Genomic DNA, 22,311 nt, shown 5'->3' with positions numbered 1-22,311 from the left:
TGAATCTCACACTGTGTCTTTATGACTGACTCTGTCTTCTGTTCTTTTCACAGCCTGTGTGATTAGACGGGACCCACCTAGATGATCCAGGATAATCTCCATATCTCACAACCACAACCTTAATCATAGCTGCAAAGTCCCTTTTGCCATGTAACACATTCACAGGCTCTGGGCATTAGTTCATGGGCACCTTTTTTGGGGGAAGCCATTATTCAGTCTAACACACTTCACCCTCTGGCTCCCAAAGACCCACATCCATGCCACATGCAAAAACTCTTCACCCTATCCCAAGGTCCCAAGTCTCAACCCAATACAACTCAAAGTGCAGAAATCTCCCTTAAGTCTCATCAGTTCAAAATCCTCAAATTTCATTATCTGTATCACCTAAATTAGGTATTGATGTGACTCTAAGCATAATCCATCCCAGGATAAAATTCCTCTCCATCTGCGAAACCAGAAAGTAAGTTATCTGCTCCCAACACACGATGGTGAGACAGGCATAGACTAATCGTTGCAGACATTCTGCTTCAAAAAGGGAGAAGGTGGAAGGAAAATGTGGTCACCAACCCAAATCAACTTTGAAATCTAGCTGCACAAACTCCATCAAGTTTCCAGGCCTGTGAATGATCCTCTGCGATTCTCAGCTCCACCCTCTGGGCGCACATCTCCGTCCTCTAACTCATCTTTCCTTTCTTATAAAATGTTGCATCTGTGTGCGGCCGAGTAGTTTCACTAGCAAGTTTCCACCAGTAGAATTTTGAGGGTCCAACAGCCTCCCTTCACTCCATCCTGTCTCTGTCCCTTTCCGTCCAAGCTGGCAGTGTTTTTGCTAATGTAAACTTCTCCATAACTTTGTGAGACTCCTGTCTATGTCACAAGGGTTTACCCCGTTAGACAAGAAGCTCCCCCACAAATCCTCCCTAGATCATTCCTCCTCTACTTTTGGCTACTGCTCAAAGGGCAGAGGGGAATCCATGAGTCCCACCCTTAATCTCTTCAAAAGCCTTTCGTATAACTTAATACTCTGACCTTCCAAACTTTGTGAGGTCTTAGAATGGTTGTACAGCCATGCGCTCAGCAGTTTCGTTTGGTTTTCTCTAGAGTATGCTTTCCTGACAGCAATTTGCTTTACCTTTTGCCATCTTGGTAGACTGAGATTTTCCCAAATCATCAAATCCTGGGTTCTATTGTTGAGTAATTCTCTCAGTGTATCTCTCTCCTTATGCATTTTATTATGAGTAGCAAGAAAAAGCCAGGTCACACCTTCAACATTTGCTTGGAAATCTCAACCATAGAGCCAACTTCATGACTTAGCATCTCTGCTTCCCAGATAACTGCAGGACGCAATTCTGCTAAGCTTTCTGATACTGTTGAAGATGTTTCCAATTTCCATGAACATGTTCCTCATTCCTTTCTGAGCCCTCACCGGCAGGCTTCAACGACCATAGTCCTACACCCTGTTCAAGGCAATCTGGGCTTTTTCTGTCATGCTCCTCATAAGTCTTCCAACTTAGGCCAGTGCCTGGTTCCAAAGCCACTTGCACATTTCTAGGTATTTGTTACAGCAACACTCCACTTCTACGTACCGAAATCTGCATTCGCTTTCTATTTATAAAAAACGGTCACAGACATCACAGTGGCTTAAAATGGCATCCACATATTATCTCACAGTTGTATAGGTTAGAGCCTGGGTTGGTTTTGGCTAGTGTCAAAAAGTCAAAACCAACCCAGGCTCTAACCTATAGAACTGTGAGGTAATACATGGATGCCATTTTAAGTCACGATGATGTCTGTGACAACTTTTTATCAGGCTGAAATCAAGGTGTTGGCCTTGATTATCCAAACTGGGTCAGGAGGCTGGCAGAATTCAGTTTCGTGTGGCTGTAGCACTGAGCTCCCTGCTTTCTTGCTGGCTGCCAACTGGAGACTCTCAGCCTCCAGAGACCACCTGCATCCCTGGCTCACAGCCCTTTTCTCCATCTTGAAATCTAACAACAGTGGGTTGAGTCCCTCCTACACCTTCCATTTCTGTGATTTCTCCTTCTGCCTCATCTTTCTGGCTGATACTTTTGTATTCCGTGATTACATTGGGTGGACCTAGATAATCCAGGATAATCTCCCTGTTTTAAGATCAGCTGACTAGCCGTCTTAATTCCATGAGCAAAGTCCTTTGAGCCATGTAATGTACCATATTCACGGGCATATCAAGAAAGAAGATCATAGGGGCTAAAATCTTGGCTATGACACAGATGTTAATATCCTTCTCGTTTCACTGAAGGCTTGGGTTTGTTATCCTCAGTGAAACCTCTTCGGATAGTTCATATATTTGTTGTTTTCTAAAATTTCAAGAAGATATGTCTGCACGTGGTTTCTTCATAGCTTCTTCTGCTGGTCCCTTTCAATCTGACCATGGTTTTCTTCCACTCTGGAGAAATTCCTTCTAGCATTGCTTTGATAATCAATTCCTTTCCCCACTTCTACCTTCATACTCTTTTTGTTTTGTTTTATCCAAAAAGCTCATATGGGGTTGTCCTGGCCCTTCCACATGTTTTACTCTCTTGTCACCTTCAGTTGTCAAGTCTCTCCAAGAGGCAGAAGTCTCCTCGGGGTGAGTGAATGGAGATGAAGTGGATGAATCGCAGCTCCCCTCCTAACACCCCCAAAAGTTATTACTAAGAAGGCTTCCTCACATCCACCCAGGGAGTTCATTCAGTGTCTAGAAAGTCGATCCCTGGATTTTGTGGGAAGACACCACACTGCATAGACAGGAATGGGGATGATCTGTTGGCTCAGATGTCTGCTCAGAGCCTTTAATCCATCAGAGAATTTCTGGTCTTTTTGTTCTGCTTTCTCTATGTCCCCAAAACAATCCATGATCATCAAAGGGTCCTATTGGAAAAACAGTTCCCACGTCTGCTGTGGTCTTTTTTCAGAGCCTGCTCTGAACGCTCTCACAATTCTGGTTGCATTCCAGAGTCCTGCATTTGCCTTTTCTCTTCTGTACATTGTTTATTTAAAAAATTTTTAAAAATTATTTTTGGCTGTGTTGGGTCTTCGTTGCTGCGCGGGCTTTCTCTAGTTGTGGCGAGCGGGGGCTACTCTTCCTTGAGGGGCTTCTCATTGTGGTGGCTTTTTGTTGTGGAGCACGGGCTCTAGGCGTGCGGGTTTCAGTAGTTGTGGCGCGAGGGCTCAGTAGTTGTGGCTCGCGGGCTCTAGAGCGCAGGCTCAGTGGTTGTGGCACATGGGCTTAGCTGCTCCGCAACATGTGGGGTCTTCCTGGACCAGGGCTCGAACCCATGTCCCCTGCATTGGCAGGCAGATTCTTAACCACTGCACCACCAGGGAAGTCCTCTGTATATTTTTTAAAACAGTCTCCATTCTCCCTGTGTCCCATTTTCTAGGTTCTATAGCTTCTATGAATGCATCCCATTTTGTAGTTTTTACTTCAATTTCAATAAGAGTTCGAGACAGGTGGGAAATAAAAGCCTGCTTCAGCTTGCCACCTTGAACCAGAAGTCACACCCGCACTTAAATGCAATGGTTTCCTCATCACCAGGACCATTTTTTGCCATCATGTAAATCCTGAGAGTTGCAAAACATAGTTTTTGAAATTAGCATTTCACCTTTAATAGCCCTTCATTTTATATTTGCTGCAATAGTGGTTTCACATGCATATAACCTAGGATTTATTTAGAAATAACTTACAAAAAATATAAAATTAGCACTAATATCCAAATTGTATCCACTTTTTTAAAGGTAAAAATAATGTAAGTGACCTGTAGAGATTTTGCTAATTTTCTAGGATTATTTTATCATTGGGCTTGTAAAACAATATAAAATGAGAAGTCAGTCTCAGAAATCTAGAAACAAATTTCCAAATCATATGACCATCTGCAGAAAGAATGACTTAGGAGCATCTATATATTTATAGTCTTTATAGTATCTTTTTAAAGCAAGGGCAAATTGTAAGTAATTAAGGTATACATTTGAAATAGATTCGTTTTTTTTTTTTTTTTGAAAGGAGTGGTGGCAAATGTATCAGGTCCATATGATGAATTTTCAGTCTAACATCACACTGAAATCTAACTACTCCATCCTTCCTCTAAACACCTAGCATTCTGCTTATCTCCCAGAGAACAATACGTATTTGTTTAATGAGGGGGAAGGAACCAAGGGATCATGAAGTAATACTCTGAGTTGTAAAAGACTGTCTTAATGCGTTGAATATATTAGCACACGGATATAACCCAATAGTAAAATGTAAGTACACATATCAGGAAGAAAAGTGATACAGACTCTCAAGAACGGGCCACACAAGTACCTGCCTATGTAAAGGTCATTCAGAATAGAAAGCTAAGTGCACATTCGATAGAATAGAGATTGTTTTGCAAATGGAAAATCATACACAATGAAATTAAAATCAAAGGCCCCCATTAAAATGGCAAAGAAGTTCTACAGAGAATTCACTCATTTCTTAAGACCATAAGCTAAACTGAGGGATACATTAGGCATTCAAAATGTCTAGAAGCTAAGCAGGTAATTTCCTCAACGATGGGTCCTAAATTTTTCTAGGATTGGACTAAAAGAACAGAGACTGTCTTCTGCAGGCAGAGAGGATACAGTCTCAACATAATTAACGTGTGACGTTAAATATCACATTTTCATTGTTATCTCTCCTAAAATGGTTACAGCGATCTTTTTAGTTATGAAAAATTTATTCTAAGAAAATAGGAAAGAAAAAAAGTTCATGGATGAAGAAAATATTTGCTCACCAAATATATCATTTAATTTCCCACCCCATTCCTGATGATGCCTTTTAGGGTGGCCTTGATGTAGACGTTATAGGATGGCGTGGAGGAAAACCATATCAGTTCCCAGAGGAGTGTAGCTGTTAGCATCTGTACAAACCATCAGAACATTGTAGGGCTCAAGGCAGGGGGTGCTGGTGGGACGGAAAGACTCATGTTCTTCTTTCTATTTTGATAAGTTCCCAAGTATCAGGGACTTGTACCAAGTGCAACTAGTAAACGTCACCTGAAGAAGGAATAAGAATCTTGACTCCTCTTCCATTCCTGTGAACCAGCCATGGTTGCTAAGTGCTTTTCATTGTTCCACTTGGGTTCCTCCCATAGATGGGAAGAGTGTTTACGGGATTTCATGAGATGAATTTCAAGGATTCAGAGAAATGCGTTTAAGTGTGTCCTATGAATCTACATTACAGGAGGATGTGAAAAACTGGATCTCTCATGGATGTTTCCGTGACTGCATGTTGAGTGCTAGCTAGTTCAGCATTGTTACCCAAGAAGAAAACTGTATGGTCCTCGTTAAGAACATTACCTATTATGTTCTATTTCTATTTATTTGTGTTATTTTTCTCTGTGAAGTGACATGGTGAGGATCACATACTGTAAATCAGTGTCATGTTTTAGTAGATTACCCAGTCTTTTTTAAATTTGGCAACCTTTAGTAACTATGACTGTGCAAAGGAAATATCCTTAAAAACAGGAAACTACGTAAATAAGTCTGTGGCTGCAGAATCTCAAACCATGACTTGTAATTGAAGAGACAGTTTTGCTAGTGCTTTGATCCATCCATGAATGTATTTAGAGTACAAACAACATTTCCTGCTTTTCTTCCTAAAAAGAAAAACAGACTTTCTGTGTAATCACAGAATACGTACAAAGCTATCCCAATGTCTGTGTCCTGCCTACACGGACACACGTTAATGGCTTCAAGGCATGAAAACACCTCATAAATAGACCTGGACTTCAAAAACATGCTTTCTTTAAATGAGTTAGGGGAAAATTATTTTCCTAATTTGATCACCAGTTTTTGAAACATTAAATGTGAACAAAAGTAGTTGTGATTTTCATCAAAATATTTTTACTCAAAGATAATGCCAAAACTTAAGTTGGTAGTACTCCGACTCTAAGGAAAAGACAATATTATAGAATCATTTATAACAAGAAAACTGTCTCAATGTGTTAGAGTTGACATTGAACTTAACAAAAAGAATATTAACTAGAATGATTAACTATCTTTATTTGTCAGATGTGAACTGACAAAGAAGTTTAAAGTAAAAGAGATATGATTATTCTTTTTTGGAGTGGGGGAAATAATAGGATTTAACACTCACTTATGACTCTTATTTGAGAGACATAGAACATCTGTTCTTTTATAATAACAAAAGCATATATTTGTTCAATAGTTTTGATATCTACTGGTTTTCTGCTGATTACATTTTTTAAATATATAAAGACACATACATATATAGTAAACTGAGAAAATATTAAGATGAGAAAAGATTAGACTGAGAAACTGAGAAAATATAAAGAATAACAAAAATGAGGTTTTGAAGTATGTATCTCTCAGAGGCAAGATGGCACAAATGAATATTCTGAGAAGCCAGGCTCCTTGGGCCCCTTGTTTCCTACAAGAAAACAAAGATGCGAGAAAAGGAAAATGTGCACAGGTGACGACAGAAAGAAAGAAAGAAAGAAAGAAAGAAAGAAAGAAAGAAAGAAAGAAAGGAAAGAAGGAAGGAAGGAAGGGAGAGAGAAAAAAAGAAAGGAAGGGCTTCCCTGGTGGCGCAGTGGTTACTGCAAAAAAAAAAAAAAAAAAAGAAAGGAAGAAAAAAAGATTATATATTAAATTAAGAATTAGACATTAGGAGGTGACATAAAAAAGAAAAAAGACTAACGTAAAAAAGTTCAAATACTAGTATTTAGTGACTTGAAACAATAAGGATGTGTAACATTTTGCTTATGACATCGAGAAATACTCATTATAATATGTATGTCCACAAAGGAATGAGAACTGAGAAGCATAATACACCTCTGGCAAGAATCTTTGTCGTTAAAACTTTCTGAGTTTTTGGCAATAAATATCAAAAGCCTAAAGTGTTGCATGCGCTTTTACCTGCCAAGTCCAATTCAGTGAGTTTAGGGAAATGAATCAGAAGTGTATGGAAATACTGCAGCACAATGGATGGACCCAGAGGTTATCATACTAAGTGAAATAAGTCAGAAAGAGAAAGACAAATACCATATGATAGCATTTATATGTGAAATCTAAAATATGACACAAATGAACCTATCTATGAAACAAAACCAGACTCACAGAGATCAGACTTGTGGTTGCCAAGGGGGAGGGGGGGAGGGAGGGATGGATTGGGAGTTCAGGATTAGCAGATGTAAACAATTATATATAGGATGGATAAACAACAAGGTCCTACATATCATACAGGGAACTATATCCAATATCCTGTGATAAATCATAATGGAAAAGAGAATGAAAAAAATATATATGTATAACTGAGTCACTTTGCTGTACAGCAGAAATTAAACACAACATTATAAATCAACTCTACTTCAATAAATTTTTTTAAATGTATGGAAATAAGTATGCATATATGTTCTTAGTAGTATTTTTTTTTTACATAGCAAAAAATGAACATGAAGAAAAGTCCGGTAGTTAGTAAAACACTCAAGTAATTTACATCATAATAATATACTGTATTATCATGCAAACATTAAATTATGCTATAGAAGCATATTTAATCATTCAAACCACTATTCACGGTATAAAATTTTGTTTTCCTATTGGTGGTAGATGATGGATTTTCTTATTATCTTCTTTTTGCTGATGGACACTTATTAAATGCTTTTTTTTCTTTTTGGGCCTTAGTTGAGATCTTTCGTGTGGCATGGGCTCTTTGCTGTGGCATGCGGGCTTCTCTCTAGTTGTGGCGCGCGGGCTCCAGGGAGCGTGGGCTCAGTAGTTGTGGTGCGTGGCCTTAGCTGCCCCGAGGCATGTGGGATCTTAGTTCCCCGACCAGGGATCCAACCCATGTCCCCTGTACTGGCAGGCGGATTCTTTACCACTGGACCACAGGGAAGTCCTGACACTTACTGAATGTTTTTAAATAATTAAGCATGCATTTTCTAGTATAAATATAATAACAGATATTACTCTACAGAAATGTTGTTGTGAGTTTTTAAGATATTTGATGAAAATGCTTAGATTCTCAAAGAGACGCCATCTTTTCTCTAATCTATTGGCGCTACAGGAAGAGTAAGCCCAGCGCTCCTGATGAGGCTCTACTGGCTCGCCCTGGGCACTTACCAGCAGAGGCTGGCTGGGAGAGGCACACAGGTTTCCTTGGCCTCTCTGGTGAGGGGGCATCTATGCGGTGGGCAGCTGTTGTTTTAGTTCAGGGAACATCCGTGACCCCTCTGGGAACAGCACCCATATTTTATTTTGGGGAGAAGGCTTCCTGCACTCCAGGGATGTGGTGCAGGTGAGGCTGGGCCAGCCCCTCCCACAGGCAGGAGGCCTGGGACTTGCCTTATTGACCTGGACGTTCCGTCTCCCCGGCTGCAGGGATTGCTCAAGTGTGGACACGTGACTTAAGCCACACTACTGGACTCCACCGGGACTTCTGCAAAAATTATGGCAATGAGGTGATCTCTTCCTGCTGCGGTTCCCAAACTGAGAGGTTATAAATCTGTAGCTGCTGGTGAAATCAACTAACAAAGAGAAAAACAGAGCTCAGAGGTGGGGTCGGGGGGCCAAAGCTCGACTTGGAGCTTTGATAGAGCTCGAGAGAGTTATTCTCTGCATGGAATCTCTCCTGTATCTCTGTACTTCAGTATATCTCTTTATGTTAGCATATTTCTACCACCTATCTATCTATCTATCTAATGAACAATATATTCCCTGTTGTTTATTTCTGGACCATGAATTCCGTCTTTGCTTCAGTCAGTTCCAGTAGGGTTTCTGCACTTGCAGGACGCCTTACCGACACACATACTCTCCTCATGGAGACACTGTGAAGCTTTAATGAGACGATGGATCTTAGGTGCTTGGCTGAATGTCTTGTGCTAAGTGCTCACAATTAGTAGACAGTAATAATGCTGGGCGTGGTTATAACAGTGGCAGTGACATACATACACAGTAAGGTAGCCTGGAAGCTAGGGATGAAATCTTCATCATGGATCTTACCCTTGTTTGGGAAATCATCTGCTTAAACCTGGGAAAACATAGTTTCTCTGTATTCCCTTGCACATCTATAAATCTGTGACAATTACACTCTCTATACTTACATCTCAGAGAAGTTATGGAGATAAGTGAATGGTTCCCTTCCTCTTCGATATTTTGTTAATACATTACAGGCAACACCTCCAGTCTAGTATTTATTCAATTTGTTTACTTCCACAGATAAACTTGTGTTTCTCGGGTTACGAACCACATCTATTAATCCTCTTTCTATCCCCAGCATCTAGCCCAATAGCTGGTACATGATAGATGCAGGAGGGCAAAATGATGTGCCCCCCGCAAAGAGGTTACATCCTAATCCCCAGAACCTATGAATATCTTGTAACGTGGCAAAAAGGAATTGAGGATGCAGATGGAATTAAGGTTGCTAATCAGCTGACAAAATAGGAAGTTTACCAAGCGAGACTAATCTAGTCACACGAGATCTTAAAAAGAGAGAGAGGTTGCGTCCAGCGGGTAAGAGAGATGTGACATGTGAATAACTTGCTTCTCCACTGCTGACTTTGAACTTGGAGCAGTAGAACCACAAGCCAAGGAATGTGGGTGGCTTCAAGAAGCTGGGCACTCTCCTTGGTGGACAGCCGGCAAGGGAACAGGGACCTTGGTCCTACAATAGCAAGGAGCTGAATTCTGCCAACAGTCTGAATGATCAGGAACCAGGTCTTCTCCTAGAGGTTCCAGGAGAAACTTTGATTTCAGCCCGGTGAGATCCGACTTCTGACCTACAGAACTGGGAGATAACGTATCTGTGCCGTTTTGAGCCACAAAGTTTGTGGCAATTTGTTAAGGGAGCAAAAGAAAACTGAGGCAATGAGTGTTGCGCAAATTTATGTTGAATGAGTGAAAATGCAAGAGAAGATACTTAGGGCGGAACAGGACGCACTTCTCAGGAAGTAAAATGTGGAGGAGAGAATATAATTTCATACACATCTACCACATTTCTCCTCAGACATTTCTCTCCAGCATAGCAAGCATTTTACAAGAAAAGTAGGCGGAGCTAATGACCCTCTGGAGTGAAGCCTGTGATGAGAAGGGCACGACTGGGAGAAGCTTGGCTACTCCAGTTACAAAATAAATTCTGGTGAAAAGGGAGAAAACAGAAGAGCAGTGAACTGTGCCCAGTCAGGGAGCCAGATGCCGTGGCTTCGACTGATGGCTTCAGTGTGAACCCGGGGAAGAGACTTGGTTTCTCTATTCTTCAGTTTTCTTTTCTGCTGGATTTAACCCCTGAGCCGTCATGTGGGACGAATATGACTGAGGAAGGCCTACGCCTGCTTCCTCACTTGTGCAGACTTTCCTAGGTGATCACTGAATCCACTAACGGTCCCGACCTCAATCTTCTTTACAGTCCAGACCCAACCGTGCACGGAGCCAACGGGAAACCCACCCTCAAGAGCTGGACGACAGCTCACGTCCTTTCAGCTCTGAACCTCCGTGACATTACATATGGAGTTTCCCTAATTATATGTTCACGTTTGCTTCTTTTGTGCTAATTGATGGAGCTCATGGTTTCTAATACACTTCCTGCTTTTCCTGATGCTCCATGCATTTAAATTTTATCTCTTTGTGGAAAGAATAATAGAAGCGAACAGGGATGTAAACCATTCTTCTTGCAAGGATTAAGATTTGGAATTTGAAAGCTGTCCACAAATCTCATAAAACTGTTATATAAAATCATGAGTCTGCATTTCCTTCTGACACTACAAGAGTAGGCTGGAAATGATAAGAACAAACACATCTCCAAATCGAAGACAATTTATCTAGAGATAGAAAGTTTATTTAGCTAGGTTCTCCCACCCCCGCTTTTCATTAGGATTTATTTTTTTAGAGCAGTTTTAGGTTTACAGCAATGTTGAGCACAAAGTACAGAGTGATTAGATTTTCCAAAAGAAAAATTCACTAACTGCAATTTCGTGATATGAAAAGTTTGCAGATTCAGGTTTAAAATCTTCTAATCGTGAAGCCACGAAAGGGTGGACACAGTACACACAACATCTTTGCAAAGTGAACGTGGTACTAAATCCCTTCAAAAGGAGATTTGTGAAATTCATGAAAATCATTTTATTTTGCCATTAAAACCGATCCGTACTGGTTAATACTCTTTCTTCTTCATCATTACTCTCTCTGCATAATTATTATCCTCTAACTCCTCTAGGCTGAGTTCTCTCTTTGCCTTTATGATTCCTTTTTATTGCTTCCTCTCCTCTAATCCTCTAGAACTTTTGAAGTACGCAAAATCCGTCTTCATAGAAGGGTTAGACATTATTCTCTTCTTGAACAAACAACACTGAATGTATCTGTTCTATTCCAAAATTACCAGGCAGAGCTCAGAGCCGCCCTAACAAAGTCCCACAGGCTGGGCGGCTTCAAAACAGTACTTTATGGTCTCACAGTTTTGGAGGAGGCCAGTCTGAGATCAGAGTGTTGGCAGGGGTGCAGGTGATGGTATTCTCCCTGTGTTTCCCCCCACTGTGTTCCCTGTGGGTCTGTTTGTGGGTACGAATGTCCCCTTGTTATAAGTACACTTCTGTGAGATGAATCGAGATGTTAGAGCCCTAATTTCCTGCACCTCAACGTGACCGTATCTGGAGACGTGACCTTTAAAGAGATGATTGAGTTAAAATGAGGTCTTTAGAGTGAGCCCTAATTCAATGAGATTCCTTATGAAAAGAGTAAAAAGAGTAAATTTGGACACCCAGGAAGACCCCTGGGTGCACACACAAAGGGAAGAACCTTGTGAAGACACAGTAAGAAGGTGACCCGAGGAGAGAGGCCTTTGGAGAAACGAAACCTGCCAACACCTTGACCTTGGACCTCTGGCCTCCAGGACTGTGGAATAATACATTTCTGTTGTTTAAACCACCCCGTCTGTGGCGTCTTGTTACATGGCAGCCCTAGCGGATTAACATACCCACTGGGCAGCATGGGATCAGGGCCCATCCTGGTGTCCTCACTTTAACCTGATCACCTCCCTAAAAGACCCTGTTTTCACATAAGGTCACATTCTGAGATACTGCAGGTTAGGACTTGAATTGGGGGGCAGGGGGCAAGTTAACCTTGACGCTCGGTTTGGGGGCCCACTTAAAATGTAAATTCCGTAAGTGAGGTGTCACAGCGTTCGTCAGGCTTAAAGTCTTGTCAGTCACGAAGCTTTCTGGGGATGATGTGAATCTCTGTAGAACGATGTGTATTTCACCCTCCTCCTTGCTCTAGGGAAGCTCTCTAAACGTTTTCTTTCAACCTCCATCTGAGTGCAGACCAACCAACTCATTGTCCAGGATGCCCTCCCCTGGTCCTGTCGGAGCAGCGTTCAATAATTCTGGCTTCAGTAAAGGAAAGTCGTCCATCCTAGGGAGTTCAGAGGTCAAGACATACCGGCCAGGCCAGCAAGTTACGCTGCTGCTACAGATTACCAGGCAATTGTGAGATGATGTCACTAGGATCCTCTCCAGGTGGCATCAAGGAGGACAGCTTTCTGCTCAATGCACCTGCGGTGCCCACTGACCTGGGAACAGGCCAGGAAGTGGCTGCAGGCTCCGCCCTTCCTGGCTCCAGAGGCAGCAAGCTTAGGGCTCCCTGCCATAGAGACTGGACACACCTTGGGGCTGATTCAACTCCACGCCATGCCAAAGCTCCACGCATGGTTTCCTCAACTCTCCCTGGTCTAATCCCTTTCATTTCTCCTCTTAGATCAGGTAAGGTAGAGAGAGAAAATGCAGAAGTACAACGTGGACTGTGTTGGAACTTCTCCAAGGTTTGTCTAGGTGTGTAGGCTTGGGAGGGTATGGTCAGTTTTATCAGCACACCTGGAGGTAGATGAGTTTATCACCAGTCCTTCCTGGCTCTCCAGCGAGGGGCATCCAGGGGGGCCTGGAGCGAGATGCCAGCCTCCACTAACACAATGCTGGACTCTGCATTGTCTGGTGCTGGGGTGCTTTGCCCTCATTCTGGACCAGGGGGCGCCCATCTGACTCAGATTCTGCCTGGACCAAGGGGCGCCCACCTGACTCAGACTCTGCCCTCAACATCCAGGAGGGCTGAATGTGCTGGAGACCCAGACGCATCAGCCACTTGTAGAGATGAGGAAATGGAAACCCAGTGGCTACGACGTTCCAAAATTCATAGCTATGGGCAGAATCCACCAACCTAATTTCTACTCCGGGGCTGTTTCCCTGCATTAGTCCCCTCGCTCAAGGTAAACTTGAACTGCTGGGGAAGCACACGGAGGTGGACGTCGGGGAAGATGATCTTAAGTATGAGGACCTGAACTCAGGTCTAACTATACGAATTTAATAAGCCTCCAAAAGTGCAGTGTTTTAATGGAAGACGATGTCCCAAACACATGAAGTTACTACATGCTACGTAAGTTTTAAAAAATAACTTATTTTTGTATTTATTATTTATTCTGATCATACTATCTTCCTTCACATTTCTCTTTTGGTCTAAATTTATATATATATATATATATTTATATAAAGATTTTGTATCTACATAAAGATTTTGTATATACATATTTTGTAGATTTATATATATATAAAGACTTTGTATGACATCACATGGTGCTATAACTAGCTGGTATTTCATTATTCCTTTTTCAGAAAAAAAGACCCTTGAGTTTTAGAAAATAATCAAACATATTCACACAGTGGAGAAGGTACGGAGATTAAAGATATCATAGACGTCCAAATTAAAATTTATAGGGAGCAGATTTTTCTACTGAAACACTACTTCGGTGAGAAAATCTTTTACATAATCTTTCTAAAAATCTTCATCAACTCCCCAGATGTGTGAGATACAATTTAGGGAATGATTTTTCACAGTTGTCAACTCTCTCCTGTGAATGACACGCAATATTAAAAAATTCCTTTCTGACTCGATCAATACGCACATCCAAGTATTTTCCCCCATCTTTTTTCTCTCAAAGGATTATTAAAATGACTTCCCTTGCCTGAGGGAAATAAACCGCTTTAGGTCCCCTGCAGACACAGAGCCGCGCCACCAGGGGGCGCCCGTCCTCCATCACCTCATAATCAGACCTGTCACCCTAACGTGCAACAGCCCGCCGTGTTTTCCCAGGAGGCGGAAATATAACCTCATGCTTGTCACAGCTAAAAAATGAAATGCAGAATTTACACAGAATTCTCAAAATGTTTTATCTCCATTGTCAGTAACCCCCAGCAGATCTTTTACTTTATTTTTTCTTTCAATAATTCACCTATGAAAAATACAGCAGCAAATCAGGTAGGGTCTCTCTTATCCATCAATCAAGTGGCAATTTTCGCAATGTATGTTACCATAGCACTCGCAGCCTGAGACGCTCTGCTACTTCTGTGTTGTTAGTGTTGGCTCACCATTCCAGGTAAGCAATCCGGGATTTCTCCAGGGGATTCTAGAAGAACGCGAGGGAGTGTGCAGGGGGGAAACCCACGTAATTATCGCCATGATGGGTTGACAGCGCAGAACCCACAAAGGACTCCACCCCCTCACTCTGAAGACGAAGAAACAGTTTCTAAAATAGCAGAGTATTGTGTGAACCCAGCTTGAGAACAGAGCCCACCTCGAAAAGTTTTAGCTCAATAAAGCCTGACATCCAATGACGGGCTTCACCCTGACAGCACCTTGGAATTTCTCCCTAATTAATTTCTCAAACACCCCTGCAGCAACGCCTCAGTTTTATCCTCTAACAGAAAAACCAAGAGAGATCTCAGGCAAAGTGTCTTTCCTCCATTACCTGAAACAGAAGCAGAACTTAACAATAGGAGGAGGCTCTTCTCTCCTCTAGTTTTGTGGTTAAAACATCTGTCCTTCACCTTCAGCAACAGCCTGAGTCAAAGATGTTGTACAGCCACGGACACGCATTCTCAGATATTTCATTTCTTAAAAGTAAGCTACCAGCTTGCCAAGGATCATAGCAGCAGATGACCAAAATGTAGACACGTAAAACACGCCCATGTAGGACACGGGTAAGTAATATAAGCCTTAGAAAGAAATGATGCAATGAGGTTGCATCGAATAACTTACCCCAATTTTAAATAACTCCTGATTACTGAAAGGAATTTTGTCTACTCTGAACCCTCTAACTGGTTCCCTGATCCCAAGGACTGAGATGTACTTTTTGGGATGGATAACAGGAATTCTAAGCATCAGTATATATCTAATAAAAGCCTAGATGACAGGAAGACCTGGAGTCCTGTAATCCCAGTCCCTAAAAGATGGGATGATGCAGAGGACGCTAGGAAAAAAAGCCATAATGACGCCACTGGTTTGTCACTATGGAGAAGCGCCTTGAACAAAACTGACCCTCACCTGGACAGCATCTGCCAGCGAGACTTTTGCAGCCACGTGCTTGCTGAGTACTTTTCTGAGATGATTTTTAGAGGGAATCTCTTTCCTTCTGGAAGCTTCTGAATTGGATGTGTTTCCATTCGTAGGGAGACCATTATTAAAGGAATTTGAAGGAAACTGTCTGTTCCTTCAACTCTTGATGATAAACGATTATAGTTTTCAGCACACAGAATGGCAATAAAATCATTTATTAATTTTTTAAAAAAGAGGAAGTACCGGAGGCAAGATGAAGACCAACCTACTTGGTGAACTCCTTTTAGTGGAATTGGGTTTAGTGATTGCCATTTACTCATTTCATTGAGGGGGGAGTCCAGCAGATGTGCTGTTCTGTGTGAGCTGAAACGTGGCTATGAGCCTGCTTCCCAGTGGGCCTCAGGTCCTGTGCAGCCCACTGGGGAACTAGGAAAAATACTCCCATTTCTCGACTAGACTTAGTCTCATTCTGAGTCCAGAAGACGCTCCATTCACAATGCATAAAAGGTGTGTGAGATGACTCAATACTTACTCCAAGTATACCTGAAGGGCGAGTTCTTTGGATCTTCACGTCTATCTGTAAGAGGTGAACCTTCAAAGATCGTGTGACAATGTTTGGAAACAAATGTTTTATATGTAAAAGTCTTACTAGTTTCCCTACAAATGTGAGGCCACTGGGCTCCTGGGCAGGGTTTCACCAGTGGCCCCGGGAGCTCACTTCTTCCCAGAAGGAGATGTTCTGGGGACCCTGGTGTCTGGGACCCTCATCGGTAGTGACATGGCAGCAAGCAGTTCCCACCTGCAGAAATCTCTCCTGTTCAAGTCCAGCAGCAAAACTCAAGGGACCTCTGTGACCCAAGGTGGATAAAGGATGGCTGCTAGTGATAAGACACAGAAGAATTCTTCCAGGAAGCCTGGGTCACAGCTTAGAAAAGAGGATCAATCTGAAAATCAGTACCATTGTTTTGGTTAAAATTTTTCACAGCGCTCAGGGACCAAATGCCTTCATAATTTATTCTGCACGTTTTTGAGAAGTAAGAAAAAGAACATAGGCCCAGCTGACAGTGGGGAAAGAAGAGTCAGATTCCCAAATATTCAGTGACGAGATTCTCCCAGAAAGCTTCTAATTTTGGTGGCATTTTCCCCTGGATCCGACAAATGACAAATCTCTCCTCCTTTCCTATTTGTTTTCCTTAATGATGTAGATGAAAAAATCTGACTTTGAAAGACTCAAAGACAATTAAAAATATAAGATAGACTTTCTGCACATGTGCGAAAAGAGATTAATTTCCATGTTTAGCTTTCTGACGGCCTTGAAAGTGTATAGGGAAGCCGATGAACGTTCAAACCTGTATTTCAGATTCAAACATACAGAGAAGAGACCAGGAAGCAGGAGGAGATAGACAGACGCCTCTCCCTTCATCTGAGGTTCTTTTCTGCTCTGAGAATCTAGCGAAGCTGTTGACCTTCTCTAGGAAAAAAGCTACATGCATGAGAATGAACAAGAATACAACCTTTACATAAAATTCCAGAAGTTTCTCAGAAGTCCTAAAATCACAGACACCTCATTGGTCCTTAAGTCAAGAGATGAAGACCTTATCTTGATGACCATTTATTGAAGTTTTGTGTGGAAGACAAATAAATGAATAGCCCGTGACTGGTGAATTCTGGCTCAGATTCAAAGGAAGAAGATGTTAATATCTTCCTTCCTTCCTTCCTTCCCTCTTCCTTCCTTTTATCTCTCTCTTCTCTCTCTTTCTCTGTCTTCCCAGTAGAGAGGAACCATATGAAAAATGATGTCAGCATCAAATCAGTGGAATAACAAAAATAATTGGTAAATCACTTTACATTCCACAAATCGCTTCCTTATGTACAATGGCTATTGCCTATGGATGACGTATCTCGTGCAGCTTCTCTATCTGTATTCCTCACTGCAGACATGCCTGAGGGGTATCGCTATCACTAATGTACTAACGAGGAGACGGTGGCTCGGAGAGAATGCATGAATAGAAACAGGAGGAAAGCCCATGTCTCTTAACCTTCATCCAGATATCCTTCCCATAAGTTTGGGCAGCAAAAAAGTCATCCAGTGTGCAGGCAGGCGTTTAGGGGAGAGCTTTGCTGGACAGTCTCTTGATAGCACATCACTTAGAACAGGATGGGTTATGGATAGGCATGGAAATAAGTGCTCTAGAAAGAATCTGATAAATTCTCATGTTGAACATCTCAATATGTCACTCTGCTTAGAAGGGTCTAAAGTTTATTATAAGAAGAGGGGTTTTCATGTTTCTTCGTACATATGATGGTGTCTTATCCTTAAAACTTGAAAACTAAACATGCTACAACTCAAGCCATCCAGTTACAAGGACCCGCAGCACATTTTTACTGAGACAGCGTGAAGCAACAACTCTGATTATCACATTTCTGCAGCAAAGGGGATTGTTCTCACTTGTCTACTCAGCATTTATTTTTAAAAAGCAAACTACTCTTATCCTTTGCGTCTTATTCTACGTCTAAATTGTATAACACTTATAAATACCCAGAAATTGCATGCTGCTACTGGTGTTTTGCCCAGTCTGAGTCATTTGGTGAAAGAGGTAAACAATTTAACCGGACTCTAATACACATAGACACACACGAGTAACTTAAATGGGCATTTCTTCATACTCTCGATACTTATTTAAGATAAAGTAACATAACACTTCTCAGAAAATAGATTTGGGACCTAAACTTGTTACCAATTTGAAGAAGAAACATAATATTACCGCCTTATCACGTCATCTGTTCTTAGGTTAATACAAAGATAAGGCAGGTAGAACCCAACCGACTCTAAGTCAAATTTAAGCAAATCCAAAGATTGCTGACGTTTTTCCATTTTATCCTTTTACAAACTTAATGATGGTGGTCATAGGTAGACGACACATCACCTGGCATCTCCAAATCAGTTTCGGGGTCCTTTCAGGGCTTCTGTGAAGGAAAGCATGGAATAGTCCCAGCCGAATCTTCAGGGTTACATAGGTGGAAGGAAACCCCCAACCAAACAAACACCACACAAGAAGCAGATCCACTGCGAGAGGCTGGGTGCCAACACCTGCCCTGCACTGTACCTGTACAGATGAAACTGGAGAGTCCCCCGTAGATAACTTCATCATTGTCGGGCAATATGAACGGACACCTCGTCTGAACCTCCAAACAGTATTGCTTGCAAGGAATTGTCTTTCTGCAGTTCAGCTGTGCGACTTCAAAATACTGGGAACACAGCCAGGCTTTGTAGACAATCTGAAAAAAGAGAAGAATCAAAAATAGGGCGGAATGACAACAGTTCTGACTGATAAAGGACATGCTGTACTGTGAGACACATGCTAGGGCTTCAAGCGGATCATAAGAAAACTCACACTTGGAGACAGCGTATTCACACAAGGCCAGCTGCAAGCGATGTCTTGGCAACAGAGCAAAACATTTTTTGATTGAGCCCTTAAGAGAATGCAAAAGGTAATGTGCCGTTTGAGGGGATGTAACTCATGTGAAAAACAGTGGAGTTAAGCAGGGCCTGGAGTTTTTAAAATCCAGTGATATACAAGAAAGGAAATAACTGTGGATCCGCCGTGGTTATTTACTGTAGGGTGCGAGAGCCCTGCAGACACCGGCTATTCCCCCCAAGGGCACTAGATGGCGCTGATTCCCCTACAAAGATGCCCCCGCGGGCTGTGCAGAGGCGGCTGGTTAGAGCTTGAACTCCAGGGCACAGAACAAGCAGCGGCGGGCATTTAAATTGATGACTCACATCAAATGCATTAAATATCTCATCGTCCGAAAGCCGGGAAACACCCAACCTAAATCAGACACTTTATGTCGTGGTGTGGTGAGGAGAACGAAGAGGGAAACCTCCTCAGAGCCGCAACTTGGACCTTTAGATACTGTGATCCACATCGATATTCGATAAGTATTTGCTTAATTTAATAAAATGTGAAAGGACTATGAATTCACCTAGCTCTTTGTTTTTGATAGGTATTTAGGAAAGTAGATATTGAAAAAATGCCTTATTCTAATATAAGGGAACAAGGTGAAACTAGGCCCAAATAAAACCATGGCAAAGTATCACCATACAGATGGCTGTGACTCAGGTATTTCCCAGACCCTGGGCGCTCATGTCTTCTGTTTACCTGTTTCTAAGGCTAATACTAGCCTGGTAAGATTCTGTCGCCTATGTTCTGCCCGGAAAAGTGGATGGTGTACCGTTAAATGTACACTAAGAGATCGTAAATACCTGACAATAGTAATAGCGAGTATTTATCAATTTCACACTCTGTTCTAAGCAAGGTACATACATTTTTTCCCCATGTAATTCTTAGCACACACATAGAAGGTAACTATTGGTCACACTTTGCACACAGATAATAATTAGCAACGGAAGTAAGTGGACAGCCTAGAATTCAAGCAGAATCTAGATAACTCCTGCCAGTATACTGTGAGGAGAATTCTTGTGTCAGGAAAGGGAGAGAAATAAACATCTCTGAGATACGTTCCAATGCCTCCCTTTTATTTTTGAGGGAGGGGGGTTGAGAAAGTTAGATGTTTAGTGGTGGCACAAAACCAAAGAAACAAGATGATTAACTTTTAAAAGCCCTCAAGGATTTTCAGGGAAAAGCACACGATGACAAATGAATACACTTGTCTTCTTTCATAAGAACTCCGTAGTATAAGGAAGACCAGAAATCTTTTTTATAATGGCTTAGCCTTCTCCTATGGAGAGACATACTAAGTCATCGCTTTTCTAGGTGTCACTGAATAGTATAAATGATTATCTGATGCTAAACAATAATTTAGGGAAGGAACAAAAACAGGTTTAAGGTCTCTGATGATAAATGACTGGTTCAACTACGTTTACCCCCATCTTTCCTGGAGGGCTTGTACTTTCCTCTCTCTGTGGAAGTTACGTTTGCCAGGTAACTATGCTCGTGAAGGACGTCTCACCCCACCCCCGCTCTGCTGCTGCCTCTGGAAATCACTGCTGACAGTACAACAAACTGTTTGACAGCTGCCCATCCTACGGTCAATAGAAAATACTCTCAAGCTACAGTCTAGAAAAGGAACTGACTAGACTATTAAAACGGCCTAAAAAAGAATGACATTTTTACTTAATAGCTGGATAACAATTTTCTCTTTCTCCCAGAGCGTTTTCTCATTTCTTATTTTTCCCCCTGAAACCCTTGAGATGGGTTTGGGAAATATTTTACAAATAAAGAACCTGAGTTAGAGAGAGATTATAGTAGCAAATGGACAAAATTCAGGCCAGCACTTCCTTCACTGGGCCCTGGGGTAGCTGGACCTCTTCTGAGAGGAAGTGGAAAGTGATGACAACATGACAAAAGGTGGGTCTCTGGAGTCCTCGAGGGGAGGGTGGCAGTTCAGAGGGGAAAGGTCCTAGAGGTCATCTAGCTAAGCCTCTCATTTTAAAGTGAGAACTGGGGCCTAGGAAGATCACAGTTGATGGCAACCTCAAATCCCTGCCTTCTTGGATGTTGTTTTAATAACACAGCACATTACTGGGAAGGCATCAACTGAATCATTCTTAATGTACCTTTTTTTTTTTTTTGGTACGCGGGCCTCTCACCGTTGTGGCCTCTCCCATTGTGGAGCACAGGCTCCGGACGCGCAGGCTCAGCAGCCATGGCTCACGGGCCCAGCTGCTCCGCGGCATGTGGGATCTTCCCGGACCGGGGCACGAACCCGTGTCCCCTGCATCGGCAGGCGGACTCCCAACCACTGTACCACCACGGGAGCCTTTCTTTTTTTTTTTCAAGTCAAGTCACTTCACCCCAGGTCTGCACTTTCCAAACCTTCCCTTGAAATTCTGTGCAGTGGCTGTAATAATCACACCCCACCCCTGGGCTGATTTCTGGGTCTTCTCTGCACCAACATCACTTTCCAAATCCCCTTGGTTTCGCGGGCCTAATTGAAGGTGTGAGGAGAGGAGGGGAGATCCCAGGGAGCTGTGGTCTATTGAACTCATTTCCAGATTCCCGATGAAGACTAGTATTTTTATTTTTTAAGATAATTCTCAGTTTTCAGGAAAGTTCTGGTTGTAATGGTACAAGCATGGTTGAGAGGAAAATCCCAGGAGACAGACTGAGCGAGGGGTCCCTGTTCCCTGATTACGGGAAGTGATGTTAAGCTACGGGACTCTAGGAGGGGGATGCTTTATGGGGCTAGAAATATTGTTCATTACGGGTTATACCCAGTGCCCTGAATAATCATGGCTTTCAGGCTCCTCTTTACAAGTGACGTCATCATGCACCAGCGTGACGTCAGCATGCACCAGTGTGACGTCAGCACGCACCGGGTCTCACGACCTCTCTTGGCTCTGGGCGTTCCACACGACCACGGCTCACCTCCCGTAGAGCCTTTCACAAAATGCCCCAGATTCGTATTTTTCCCATAGGGACTTGGATTCTCATTTCTTTTAAGTATACTTGCCTCCCTCCCCCCAAATTTATATTCACGTTTTAGAGCAAGGGAACCAATTTATATTGCAAATATATGTTAGCCGGCTGAAAAAATATGTCGGTTACAATTTATTATTATTATTTTTTATTATTAAGAAAAATGTCAGGTATTGAACATGGTTGTCACCTTCAAATCAGAAGGCTGTTTTCCCTTTTCCCCCAAGAATTACTAAGGGCTAACTCTTCTTACACGTATACCACGCGTTGATGCGTTTTCTGAGGCCCTTCCCTGGCAGCTCTAACGCGCGAGTGGCGTGTGTCTGGAGCACGCGGGGCTGAAATCGCTGGTTCCATAAGCCGTAGTCTGCGGTGGCGACCGCCTCGGGCTGAGGCGCTTTGATGCACAAGGCATGTGGTTACAGTTGTGAGTGGGGCAGGAGGTCGAAAGAAATGTTCGCATGCGTGTATCTGAGCGTCTTTCCTTAGCCCT

The 22,311-nt window shown here is 42.3% G+C and overlaps 1 protein-coding gene across 1 annotated transcript in view; it reads right to left on the bottom strand.

Annotated features, from left to right (window-relative positions):
* NALF1 (NALCN channel auxiliary factor 1) overlaps positions 1-22,311 on the bottom strand; it is a 569,714-nt gene that overhangs the window by 10,214 nt on the left and 537,189 nt on the right. Inside the window, exon 2 of the mRNA XM_024754030.1 lies at positions 18,483-18,654. Within this exon, the coding sequence (XP_024609798.1) occupies positions 18,483-18,654 (172 nt within the window). The remainder of the gene's footprint in view (positions 1-18,482; positions 18,655-22,311) is intronic.

The sequence above is a fragment of the Neophocaena asiaeorientalis genome, unplaced genomic scaffold (assembly GCF_003031525.2).
Source record: "Neophocaena asiaeorientalis asiaeorientalis breed wild unplaced genomic scaffold, Neophocaena_asiaeorientalis_V1.1 scaffold684, whole genome shotgun sequence".
NCBI classification, from domain to species: Eukaryota; Metazoa; Chordata; class Mammalia; order Artiodactyla; family Phocoenidae; genus Neophocaena; species Neophocaena asiaeorientalis.
The sequence above is the reverse complement of the archived record's forward strand: the minus strand, read 5'-3'. Positions and strand labels throughout refer to the sequence as shown.